The 14007-nt window shown below is 34.2% G+C and overlaps 1 protein-coding gene across 2 annotated transcripts; it reads left to right on the forward strand.

The window, feature by feature from the left end:
• The first annotated feature begins 5869 nt into the window (after positions 1–5869).
• LOC149194495 (uncharacterized) lies at positions 5870–9331 on the forward strand. Of its 2 annotated transcripts, none has more exons than XM_089407643.1 (2): positions 5870–6582; positions 6658–9331. In XM_089407643.1, exons 1-2 carry the CDS (start codon positions 6577–6579, stop codon positions 8014–8016), a joined length of 1365 nt encoding a protein of 454 aa, XP_089263769.1. In that variant the 5' UTR covers positions 5870–6576; the 3' UTR covers positions 8017–9331. The 2 variants fall into 2 exon arrangements, with proteins under 2 accessions (XP_089263769.1, XP_089263770.1); XM_089407644.1 differs by having other exon boundaries at positions 5881–6862; positions 8555–9331.
• Positions 9332–14007: the final 4676 nt, after the last annotated feature.

Genomic DNA, 14007 nt, shown 5'->3' on the forward strand with positions numbered 1-14007 from the left:
TCAGATAGAGAGACAAAGGAGAGAGGGAGGGAGATAGAGATAAAGCTAGAGCGAGGAGGAAAGGGAAATAAGAGAGAGAGAGAGAGAGAGAGAGAGAGAGAGAGAGAGAGAGAGAGATATTCAGAGAGAGTGATGGAGGAGTGAGGAAGAGAGATGGTCTGTGTGTGTGTGTGTGAGAGAGAGAGAGAGATTTGGGGGAAAGAGAGAGAGAGATATGAAGGGACATAGATATGTAGTTGGAGGAGTAACATAGTGGGGGAGAAAAGGAGATAGACAGGGAAGAAGAGAAAGATAAAGAGAGAAAGGTGGAGAGACATAGAGAGTTATAAGGGATGGATAAGGATATGGAGAGGGGGTAGAGAGAATGAGAAAGTAAGGGAGTGAGGGGGAAAGAGATGAGAGAGGGAGTGAGGAAGAGAGAGAGAAAGAGAAATTGATGGAGATAGAGACATAGTTGTAGGCAAGAGAGAGGGGTGAGGGAATGAGAGACAAAGAGGGAGTGAGGGATAGAGAGAGAGGAGGAGACAAAAAGGGAGATAGATATAGAGATGGACGAGGGATAGAGGGAGAGAGGAAGGAGGGATAGAGAGGTATATTGGGAGGTAGAGAGAGAGGGGGGACATGAGGGGAGAGAAAAGGATAGATAGAAGGGTGATATATAAAGAGAAATAGATAGTGTCATGAATGAGTGCACACCCAATTCCCATTCATATTCCTATATTGTTCTCTCTCCCTACTGTCTTAATCAAGCCCTATGTATCGAGTGTCCTAAGCCTCTTGTGAGGTATTTGATAATTTTGCCTTTTGAGATCCCATTCTACTGCATTTGAGTCACCATAAGAAAGGAAGCCTATTTTCAAAGAATAAATTCCATTCTTTCCTAATAACGAGTGTGTGGTCCTGCCAACATCCACCAAACATGACAACAGAAGGAGGAAGGGAGGAAGATAGGTGTCGATCAAAGTGAAATTTTATGCTTCTCTTAACCAACCCCTCAAATATCACTAGGGTGAGACAAATAACGAGTCAAGTCTACCAAATATTTTATGCCCTTTGTTGTCACTGACTAAGTGAGAATTTACATTTTTTCTATGATTTTGGGATATCATTTATGAGAAAGCTAAGTAGAAAAATAAATTAAAAGACACATTTAGAGAATAATGCCTGAAATTTTATAAAAAGTTTGGAAATATAAATAAGAAAATTAAATATCTATGAACATAAATAAAAATAAAACATGGGTAGTAGAAAACCCTTATGAGAGTTTTAAGGCTTTTTGGGCTCAGAAAGTTGTAGAGCCTCAATTGCATTAATTTGTAGATTAAAGAAAATAAACTCCCAATAAAAGATATGAAATTTTGCGAGAAGTATACACAGAAAGTATAGAGAAAAGAGGATGATTTTTATGAATAAAAATTATGTGAGTACAATATAATAAAAATATAAATTCCTGTGAAGAACCATTGACCAAATCATATTCTAAACAATTGCAATGCAAAAAATCATATGCAGAGTCTAGGAAAGAAAAATAAATTGGATGTGACAACCTTTAAAACACCTTAAGATGCTTTGATATACCGGTAGACAACCTATAAAAAAAAAAATGGCTATTAGCACTCGATAGATAACAATTAGACCTTCAAAAAACAAGTAAAATGATAGAAAATCAAGTTACTTAAAATAATGTGTCCAAAGGATGAGAGGAGTTGCTCATTATACAATATCTTCCTTTTGAAAATTATCTAATGCCACCTATTGGTTTTGCTTCTTATAACTCAAAGAATATTAAAATTAGAAAGAATGAATAACAAATTAAAGCTAGTGCATACCTCTCCTCTCGTTACAGTGTTTTGTCTCCTCCTTCATAGCCCCCTCCTTTTTATGCCTCCATAAAATGGTTAGGCAATTAAGTTACTTGGGTAATTAGTTATAACATATTTTCTAATTAAATTTTAATTAGAGATAAAGGGCAAGCGTTCTAAAGAAAAAATTAAATTAAATTAAATTTCTAAATTATTATATTTAAGTTTGTTAGTAAGTGAGAACCTCCTTGTTTAATAAGAATAAATCATTTAATATGCCATTCAAACACACATACATTTATTGGAAATCACATGTGCCATATATATATCAATAAATAAATTAGCAATTAACTAATGTTGCCATCGACAATGCATAAATAGACATGATCTTTGTGCCTCCAAGAAAATTGTATATGCATGGTAAAACAAATATCATGAAACAACCATATATAACCATAAATTATTACATATCTTTGGAGCAGCGTAATTAGTTATGGGGAGAAATATGGAATTATTGAAAATAAAAGAAACCCAAGTTGAAATCCGGAAAATTGAGTTGGACATCGGCCAAACTGAGTTGGAGAGAAGTGATGTTAAACTGCAATCGGCTGTGAAACTCAGATGGAGAGAGAAAATAGATGTCATACAATTACAGAGGAGGTAGGTATTTGAGTTGAAAAAAAAAAAAAACCATAGAGCGAAGAAAGTGCACACATTGACTTGACTTCAGTGGCGCAAAGAGCCACAAATTTCTTCCATTAAAAAGCATTCCCCCTGAAATATTCTACAAATTTCTTCCATCAAAAAGCATTCCACGCATCGACTCGAAGAGGGCCCAAAATTTGTTCCATTGAAAAGCCTTTCTCGTGAAATGTTGCGTAGATTCCATGAATGAGTTGAGCCGGGTATAGCGACGAAGAAATCGACTTTAGTGGAGCAAAGAAACCGCGTGTATAGATTTTAGTTGAGTGGGTCGGAGGTGCCAAAATTTCTTCGAAATATTGCATTCCCCGTGAAATATTGCACTCATTGGCTTGTGGGGGCCGAAATTTGTTCAATTGAAAGGCCTCTCTCTTGAAATGTAGCGTAGATTCCGTGAATGAAGATGTATACGTTGGAAAATGGAGTTGAGAGCAGTCCGTGAATGAAGATGAAGATGTATACGCTGGAAAATGGAGTTGAGAGAAGTCCGTGAATGAAGATGTATATGTTGGAAATGAAGATGAGAGCAGCCCGTGAATGAAGATGATGTATACGTTGAAAAATGGAGTTGAGAGGAGTCCGTGAATGAAGATGTATACGTCGGAAAATGGAGTGGAGAGGAGTCCGTGAATGAAGATGTATACGTTGGAAAAGGAAGTTGAGAGGATTCCGTGAATGAAGATGTATGTGTTAGAAAATGGAGTTGAGAGGAGTCCGTGAATGAAGATGAAGATGTATACGTTGGAAAATGGAATTGAGAGGAGTCCGTGAATGAAGATGTATACGTTAGAAAATGGAGTTGAGAGGATTCCGTGAATGAAGATGTTCACTTTAGAAAATGGAATTGAGAGGAGTCCGTGAATGAAGATGTATACGTCGGAAAATGGAGTGGAGAGGAGTCCGTGAATGAAGATGTATACGTCGGAAAATGGAGTTGTGAGGAGTCCGTGAATGAAGATGTATACGTCGGAAAATGGAGTTGAGAGTAGTCCGTGAATGAAGATGTATACGTTAGAAAATGGAGTTGAGAGGAGTCCGTGAATGAAGATGTATGCGTCGGAAAATGGAGTTGAGAGGAGTCCGTGAATGAAGATGTATACGTCGGAAAATGGAGTTGAGAGTAGTCCGTGAATGAAGATGTATACGTTTGAAAATGGAGTTGAGAGGAGTAGAGCATAGTGTCGAAGAAATCGATTTTATTGGAGCTAAGAAATATGTATAAAATATATGGGTAGGATTACTCGTAAATTGATTCTAAATATTAATATTAAAATTCTAAAAAAATAGAGTATAGATTTTAGTGAAGTAAAAGAATGTCTAAAATATATGAGTAAGATTATTCACAAATTAATTCCAAATATCAAAATTCTAAAATCCAAATATCAAAATTTTAGAATCCAAATATATGAGTAAATATTGCTTAGATTCCATGAATGAATACGTATACGATGCAAATTCAAATTCCAAAGTTAGAGAGGTGCTTTTCAAACTTCTGCCCAGAAAGTGAAAGATGGATAAGATGGAGAGATGGATTTGCGAAATTGAAAGACTATTCTATTGACTTGACTTGGGAAATTGAAAGGCTATTGACTTGACTTAAGGGAGATAGAGCCGAGGCAGACTAGCAAAGAAAGCAAGGAAAAAATCCCAGCATCTAACGCCCTCCGTTATTCCAATTTTTTTTGTAGACCTGTCATATTTTTCTTCCCCATTTTTGGATCGGTTTAATAGGCCACCTGCCACCTTCCACCTGCCAGCTCATCAACAACTTACCATCCAGTACGTTTTTAATAAAATTTCCGAACAATTTCGATATTTTGGTAACGAGTTACTGTTTTCTCCTCGTATATATCTAAACATGGGAAAACTTATCATATTTGACTGTTATTACCGAAGACTGAGTCCTCAACATTTTTGGAGGTTAAGTTTAATTTACTTATTAATATTTATCGGAACAAAGAAAATTTAAAAATAAAATAATTATAATTAAATTGTTTTAATAATTTATTTCTGTGATTTAAAAAGCGATATTATTTTATATTTTATTATTAAATTATTTGTGTTAATATATATTTATGGAATTTACTGAAAATAATTTTCATTTTTTATAATTAATATTTTAGAAATTTTCCATATCAAAATGATTATCCTCTGATTTAATCTTTAATTTCAAAATGAATTTAATGAAAAATACCATCAGAGTTTCAAGTAAAAAACATAAAAATATGTTTTACAGTAAATATGGATTTATGTTTTATAAAAGTCTTATTAAAAGGAATGAAACCAATTGAGAAATTCTTCTATAATTAGATTATTTATGATCAGAACACATAGACATTGGGCCAAAATTTGTTGTAGCAAAATGCATGTGCCGTGAAAAGTGTGCTGCTTACATTCCATGAACGAAGACGTATACGTTGCAAAATCAAATTGGAAAGGGTGTGCGTTGGAAAGTTGAGAAGAGGTGCCTTTCAAATGTCCGCCCGGAAAATGAAAGATGGAGGGATGGATTTGGGAAATTGAGCAGAGGGGACAAAAGGCATCTGCCGTGAAGAGTGTATACGTTGCAAAACTCAAATTCCAAACGCTGTGCATTGGAGAGTTGAGAAGAGTTGCGAATTATTTTGGGAAATTGAAAGGCTTGTGAATTATTTTTGTAGACGTGTCGTATTCTCCTTTATTTTCTTCCGATTTTTTTGGACGGGTAAAATGGCCACCAGCCATGACACTTTCAAATGTCTTATTTTAGCTATGATGATCTATTTTAATAAAGAGATATGATGATCTATTTTAATTATTTTATAAACTCTCTTTCCTGCGAATTAAATAAATAAATTTTATAATTGTGAACAGCAGCGAGTGTTGATGCGTATTTCAAGTGATTGTGATAACCAGAGATGTTGATGCAACATTGCAGTTTTGTCAAACTCCATCGTCCGTCAAACGTTGAGTTGTAGAGACAAAACGGGTAAAACTAAAGATGGAGAAATCGATTTGGGAAAGTGGAAGGCAATTACAGAGCTCTGGGTGTATTCAATTGAATTGACTTGACTTGAGTGAGGCACAGGGGCCCAAAAATTGACGTGAATGGGGCAGAGGGATGAGGAACCCAGGCGGAAGTTTCTTCATGTTCAGAAAATCCTCCCAAGCCTGAGCTGTTCAGAGAGTTTAAGGTCCTCCCAAGCCTGTGCTGTCCATATTGTTTTGACTTTACTGGAGCGAAGAAAGGGGGAGTTTGCGCAAAGGGCCAAGAAATCAACTTTCGTGGGACAGAGGAGCGAAAGGAATGGCAGAGAAATTTCAATTTCTTTTATAAAAATAAAATCTCAGTATTCACGGACTCTAACGCCATCCTTATCCTTATCCTTATTGACTGGACTAAATGGGGCTGAAGATGTTGGAATTTTGTGGAAACATAAGGTTTGAATAAAGTTGATTTAATGTCCTCGAATTCCACACAAGAGTTCTTTATATATGGGCCGTTGTACATAGCCAACAGCACACAACTCCCGGGCATTGAAGGATTTTGCAGTGGGAGAGGTGAAAATGGATGTTCCTGTGGTATTATTATTACTTCTGTGCATGGTTGCCTCTGGGCCTGCAGCAACGTATTCCCATTCTCATCATCGCCGAGATCATCATCCTTATCTGTATTCCCATACTCGTCATCATCATGAAGGATCAGATGGCTTTACTTCGCTTCCTGAACGCATGGTGGAGGAAGGTGAATTGGTAGCATCATCAATCGACACCCACGGTAGAAAGGACCTGGATGCGCTTTTGTCATTCAAAAAGTCCATAACAGCAGATCCGTATGGCATCCTCTTCAACTGGACGGCGGAGAACTCGGAGACCATATGCTCTTCATGGTATGGTATCCGCTGCAGACTTCATACCAAAAGAGTAGTGGCTATAGAGTTGGTTGGAAATATTTGGAAGGTACTCTTTCCCGTCCATCCGAAACTTTTCATTGCTGCACTCTTTGAATGTTTTTGCGAACCTTTCATTGTCGCACTCTTTGAATGTTTTTGCTAATTCTTTCACAGGAAAAATTCCACCCAACTTTGGCGAGATGAAAGTGTTGCGAACACTTAATCTGAGCGCAAATTATTTCCTCTCGGGTCCTATTCCAGCAGAGTTGGGCCTGCTTAAGGCGTTGCGAACACTTGACCTGAGTGAAAATATGCTCTCCAGTTCTATTCCAACGGAATTGGGCCAGCTTAAAGCGTTGCGAACGCTTGACCTAAGTGGAAATCTGCTCTCAAGTTCTATTCCAGCAGAACTGGGCCAGCTGCAGAATCTACAGTCCCTTGTTCTTGACCACAATGATTTCTCTGGAAGGATACCACGAGAGCTGGGTAATTTGACACAACTTACTCACCTATCCATATCCCGTGGTAATATGCTTGGTTCTATTCCTTGTGAGATATTCTCTCTTCCCCTCCAAAGTCTTTCTCTTTATCAGAACTTCAGCATACCTGAAGCCATTGTTAATTTGACATCCTTGAGTGAGCTATACATATATTACAATAGTTTCACTAAAGTACCTAGAGTTATTTCCAGTTTACCTAAGTTGACCAATTTAGCTCTTTCATCTTTTTATGGAAATAACTTTTCTATCAACATGCTTAAAGTCATTGCCAATTTGACCACATTGACTTACTTAGACCTTTCTCAAAATGGTCTTCATGATGACATATTTAGAACCATTTCCAAGTTGACAACATTGACTTACTTAGACCTTTTCGGTAACATGCTCACTAATAATATATTTGTAGCCATTTCCAATATGACTCAATTGACCTTCTTAAATCTTGCTGCAAACAATCTCACTAGTAGCATCCCTGTATCCATTGGCAGTTTGACTCAATTGACCTTATTAAGTCTTCGTTACAACAATATCACTGGTAGCATCCCTGTAGCCCTTGGCAATTTGACTCACTTGACCTCCCTATACCTTTCTAAAAACAAGCTCATTGGTAGCATCCCTGTAGCCCTTGGCAATTTGACTCACTTGACCACCCTAGCCCTTTCTGGAAACAAGCTCACTGGTAACATCCCTGTAGCCCTTGGCAATTTGACTCAATTGACCAACCTAGAGCTTTCTGAAAACAAGCTCACTGGAAACATTCCTATATCCCTTGGCAAATTGACTCACTTGACCTCCCTAGATCTTTCACAAAACAAGCTCACTGGTAGCATCCCTGTAGCCCTTGGCAATTTGACTCAATTGACCAACCTAGATCTTTCTGAAAACAAGCTCACTGGTAGCATCCCTGTAGCCCTTGGCAATTTGACTCAATTGATCAACCTAGACCTTTCTGAAAACAAGCTCACTGGTAGCATCCCTATATCCCTTGCCAAATTGACTCAATTGACCTACCTAAGTCTTTTTGAAAACAAGCTCACTGGTAGCATCCCTCTAGCCCTTGGCAATTTGACTCAATTGACCACCTATATCTTTCTGAAAACAAGCTCACTGGTAGCATCCCTGAAGCTATTACCAATTTAAGGAACCTTGAAGACCTTGATCTTTCAAACAACAATCTTACAGGGACAATTCCGAGAGCCATAGGAAAGCTTCATTCATTACAATACTTATATTTGGATTCAAACAAGTTAAATGGGTTCATCCCATATACCATAGGTCACTTAAAGGCTCTCAAGTACCTTTCTTTATATAACAACAGCTTTTCGGGGAGTATTCCAAATAGTATTAATGATTTGAATTCACTTGCAGTATTAGATCTATCAGAAAACAACTTGAAGGGGTCAATTCCTAATGGCTTTGGAAATTGCACTAATATGCAAGTCTTCTCTGCTCATTCTAACAACTTATTTGGGGTACTTCCCACATCTTTGGCCAATTGTACCCATCTTCAACAGCTAGATTTAAGAAGAAATGGATTGACAGGGGAACTCCCTCTGTACTTGACAGATCTTCATGACTTGAAAGTTTTAAGCCTTGGTTATAATAATTTGCATGGTTGTATTCCTCAGCACATGACAAATCTCACCAAATTGCATGTGTTGGATTTGTCCAACAACAGATTCAATGGAAGCATACCAGTTCATCTTGAGAGACTCTCCAAATTTGCAAATGTGTCAATTGAGGATGATTACGATGATGAAGAAATAGAAATTGATATGAAAGGGTTTGAGTATGAGTTGTCATATCTCTTGCCTACAAATACTATATTTGATTTGTCTTGTAATAATCTTACAGGAGAAATCCCTGCAAGCATTGGTAATATGAACCACTTGCGGTTGTTGAATTTATCTTGGAATCATTTGGAAGGGAAAATACCTGCAACTCTTAGTCAAATATCTACTTTGGAGCAATTGGATTTGGCACATAATAATTTGGGTGGACCAATCCCTGAAGAACTCTCTGAGTTACACGAGTTAGCTGTTCTAGATGTTTCATCAAACAACCTTTGCGGGAAAATTCCAACAGGGACACAATTTTCTACTTTCAATGTAACTTCCTTTCAAAATAATACGTGCTTATGGGGTTGTCCTTTAGATTCATGTAATGAATATGAAAGACAAGAAACAAATGGCGAGAATGCTATTAACAATAGTAATGTAACAGTGGGATGGCTAAGTCAACTCAAAGAAAATATATCATTGATAGCATTGGTTATAGGAATGGGGATTGGATTTGGGGGAGTGGTTAGTTTCTTTGTGTTATGTAAAAGAGCTAATCATTGGGTTATGTCCCCAAACATACCACGCCCTTTTTTTGGGGTATATCGATTCCCTACTTAGAATGGGCTTACTAGCCCAAAGATTTCACTTTATTGTACAAGGAAATAAAGTATAGTTGAAGTTCATTATATATAATTATATATATCATGGTTTAAAATCTATAGTGCAATACATAGAATATTTTATATCAACCTAAATGTAGCATAACTCTCCATTTGCTATTTGCTATGTTTTCATTGTTAAAATGATCAGTGTAGTTACTTGTTTTCTTTTAGTTAATGGTATGCATTAATACAATATTATCATTTGAGTCAACAAGAGCATTATACAACCTAGTTAACATGAACATCTATGTTAACTAATTTATTCTAATATGAACTCCATAATTTTTTTAAAGTGGAGGATGAAGTAATATTGATATATATTTAAAGATATATTGAAAAACATAAAAATATAATGTAGATGATGTGGTTTATAAATAAAATATTGCAATACTCATGTTAATTAAAATATTTCAATGTCAATTATGTATATAATAGTACAACTATATAAATTAAATGACAGGGAAATACCGATAGACATCAATTCACTATGCCAAGAAGGGCCCAATATGAGGGTGATGTGTGATTTTGTCTATGTTCAATGAGGAGTTGACACATATTCCTCTTAAAATAAACAAATATTATCTAAATAGAAAAGCAATGAATATGCATGTTTAGTCAATTTTAAGTAAAAGCATTATAAAACATCAATAATCTCAGCCCTACTATGTCCAATCATGTGGTAAAAATATTTCACGCACTCTTAGTCCTAAATAAAATATTTGGATGTCCACATGCCATAATATAATTTTGTATCAACTTTAAAAAGAGATAAAGTAATTACAAGTAAAAAACATGGGCGTGTAAGATATTTAAACCTTATATTTTTCAAAAATATTTCAACAGATAATTTAAATAAACTGGAAATCTATATATATATATATATATAACAAAAAAACTATTTTAATGTGGAAAATCTAGTCCATAGATAAAATGTCTCAATGAGCATGTTATGCAAAATATTTTAATAGCAAATTTATATATACTATATATTGCTTTAAAAATTTGTGTATATCATATAAATCAATTGCAAAAAATAAGTTTTTATGGATAAAACATTCAAAATCATATTAGTATTTTACCTTTTTTCCACCATACATATATATATATATATATATATATATATATATATATATTCAATTTTCCCTAAAATCCAACACAAAATTTTTGAACTTGCAAATTTAATATGTACTCTATATTGCATTTGAAAATACAATTTAGAAAATGAAAAAAAAAAAAAATATATATATATATATATATATATATATATATATATATATAAAGATGCAATTTTTATTTTTATTTTGAATAGGTTTGATCTCTCTAGGAGCATGTTAGATATGTGCTTAAGATTGACCTATAGTGGTAATAGGCATCGAACCAATTACTATATCATATTTCTCAAGTTGCTAAAACTAAAAAAAAAACATAAGAGTTAACTAAACTATAACATTTAAAATTATTATTATTATTGATAAAAACAATTAATAAATAAGTTAAACTTATATACATATTTTTAAAACATGTAACAAGATTCTTAACTATGGATATTAGCACTTAGTTTATCATGGATATTTTTAATATGTAAATAGGATTTGCTGTAATATCATAGCTTATCAATAGCGCATGCCCAAATATCTATAATTCATTTCATATGACATTGTTTTTAATATCAGATTTTTTTAATTAATGAATTTAATTAGAAGGGAAAAAATGCATAACTATTTCGGAAATTATGTACACTAAAAATATTTTAGAATATTCTATAGAGATTAAATCCCTACCCTCCACTTAATAATTATTGATAATTAAATTAAAACTTTGATTGTTCTACATTTTGTTCAGGGATTCAATTTTGTCTAAAATTTAACAAAGTTCTATTGGAATTACAAATTCAAGTTGTGTAGTCTACACAATAAGTGAGAATTTTCAAAGCATTAAATCCCTTTATGATTTCAAAATTTAAATTTAAACAATGGAAAATTGCACATGGGGCATCTAATGGTTCTCTCTCTGTATACATGCATAAGTAGAGAGAGAGAAGTAATATAGATTCACTTTAACCACATATCTATCAAGCCCTGAGAAGGATCATCTCTCAAGATGCAAATATTTTCTCAAGTTTTTCATTCTAAAAGAGGTTTGTACCTCAAAAGATTTGATCCCTCAAGATACTTACTAGGTCCATGGTTAAAATAGATCTATACATGTTTTAAAAATATATTGTAAAGTAATTTTTTTTATAAAACTTATTTTTGTCAATAAATTCCTATTTACATTCTAAATAAGTGGTAATTTTATCTATCATGAGTGAGAGGAATGGGGTGTTTTAGTTAAGAAATAAAAAATGTTGATTTTATTTATCAAAAGGAATTTTGATTAAATGAAAAGTAAACAGATAAATTGTTAAATATGTATGTTTGTTAATACTACATAGGTTTTAATACTGTTAGCACTCCGTAATTTCTCTAGGCCAAAGAGAGAAAATCAAAGGTAACCACAAACCGATTGGAAGATGGAATATAGCCCATCCAGCTTCAGAGAGGGTTCTCTCTTTCTACTCAATCACTAAATACCAGTTTTACTGAAGAACAATGGCTGTATCTTTGGAAAATAGCAGAGTTTATAAGTGTGGTGGCAATGCAGAGAAAAACCCATTGGACATGAAGTTAGTAAAAGCTAAAATCAATGACGTGGTGGATGCTTGGTGAATCGGGAAAATTTGTTTAGAGGAAAGATAGAAACACTTCCTTATGCCAATTAATAGTTGCAAATGAGAAAAATAAATAAAGTAGATAAACATCTCAAGGCGTCAAACAATGAATGAATCTTAAAATGATTACAATAAGAAAAACATATGGGATGTCTAAATGACTACAAGAGATCACCATTAATTAGATGTATTTTGAAACAAGTTTTTATTTTAAACATCATAGGAAGAAATATGATACACACAGAATAGGAAACATACACATAAGAGAGCTGAATCACATGAATCTCTGAAGAGATTTAACCAGGTACTTTTGATCCACCAAGTTCATTAAAACTCATAAAATAATTACAATATGCGCCAAAAATAAGTCTTCTCACACTTGCCCAAACCACCTCTGTGTACATTCATCTGCATATGCCTTATATATTTTTAATGATAATATTAAATCCAAATTAGTGGATTTGGAATTTCTAAATACAGAGATTAGTTGTTGGAAATAAAATCATGAAAATGAACCTAAAATGAATTGGTTACAATGAAGTCTGGAATAACTAAGAGCTGGAGTATTCGATTTGGAAGAGGTTGCCAAGTGTTTTGAGTAGTTAGAGGTTGATGAACCTTATCCCCTAAATTTGGAAACTAATGGCCACTTTTCAGCATCTTCAAAATTGGTTTTGGAAGCTTTGGAGTTGAATCTGATGGTCAAATAGTTGACTGTCCAAAAGCACAACGACTGAATTTTTTGAATATATCCTAAATGGTAATCCGGATTGAGATGATTTTTTGGTAGAAATTTAATATCACTATATCCCTCCCCCACACAAATTTTGAGAAAAATCTAACTCACGGATCTCGATAAAATCCAAAAATGGTTGTAGATAACGGTGGCTCATTTCTCGAAAACCATTAGGCATTTTGACCTGAAACTAAGTGATTTTATTCATCTCACCCCCATGCATATATTGTAAACATTTCATGGAAAATAGGTACAGGATTGAAGAGATATAGTGAAAATACAGTGACCATGTGAAAGCGTAGTGCTCCAAGCTTATACTATCTTTAGTCATCATCTGACATGCTGGGGGTACTAGGATGGCATGGAATGGTCCATACAATGTTTCAAAACCATGAGAAAACTTATAGGCTGAACACAAACCTTCAAACCCCAAACCTTCTTCTTGTAGTAGAAGCGCAACACAGTTGCGCAACGCATCTCCATCTTCATGAATTGACCAAACACTAATCTTATGACTAAGAAAAATGATGTAGAGTTGATCCCAATATTAAAAAAAAAAAACCTACATGGAAAAAATTGCAAAAAACCCTATTTCCTCATCAAAATTTGATGCCTTGGTAAAAGCACAACACCCCCTACAGACTTTGTGCAGTGAACCTTTCAGACTGTTGTACTGGAGGTTGATGTCATAGTATAGGCATGATTTGATCACAAAAATGCTTGACAAGATGTCACTAGCTCTTCTGAATGATGCAATCCCTACACCATCATATCCCCACTCATGAATTGAATGGCTCATAACCCTAGACTCACTTAACTCAACCTCTTAGAATATAAATGACCATTTTCATGACCTTTCACACACAGTGGCATAATTACATTGAATAATGAAAAAATTATTCTAAACTAAGACCCATAGTTTGATCTTCTACAAGATCATAGCTAAACCTTTATACATTTATCATAATTTGAAAGGAAAAACTTGTTTTCTGACTACTATAACTATAGGATACTAAAAAATACTATATTGCAAAGTAAATTCATTTTATAAAACATATTTCGTTAAGTAAATGAAATCCTATTCACAATCTAAGGAAGGTGATTTTATGTACGAGGAATGAGAGGAATGAGGAGTTTTTGTTAAGAAATCAAACATGTTAATTTTATCTATCAAAAGGAATTTAATATGATAAATAAACCAATAAAGTGTGGGCAGTAAACCTAAGTGATATATATATATAT

This window comes from Pinus tabuliformis, chromosome 2_2 (assembly GCF_031772625.1).
Source record: "Pinus tabuliformis cultivar Carrire ecotype Pingquan chromosome 2_2, CPIR1, whole genome shotgun sequence".
NCBI classification, from domain to species: Eukaryota; Viridiplantae; Streptophyta; class Pinopsida; order Pinales; family Pinaceae; genus Pinus; species Pinus tabuliformis.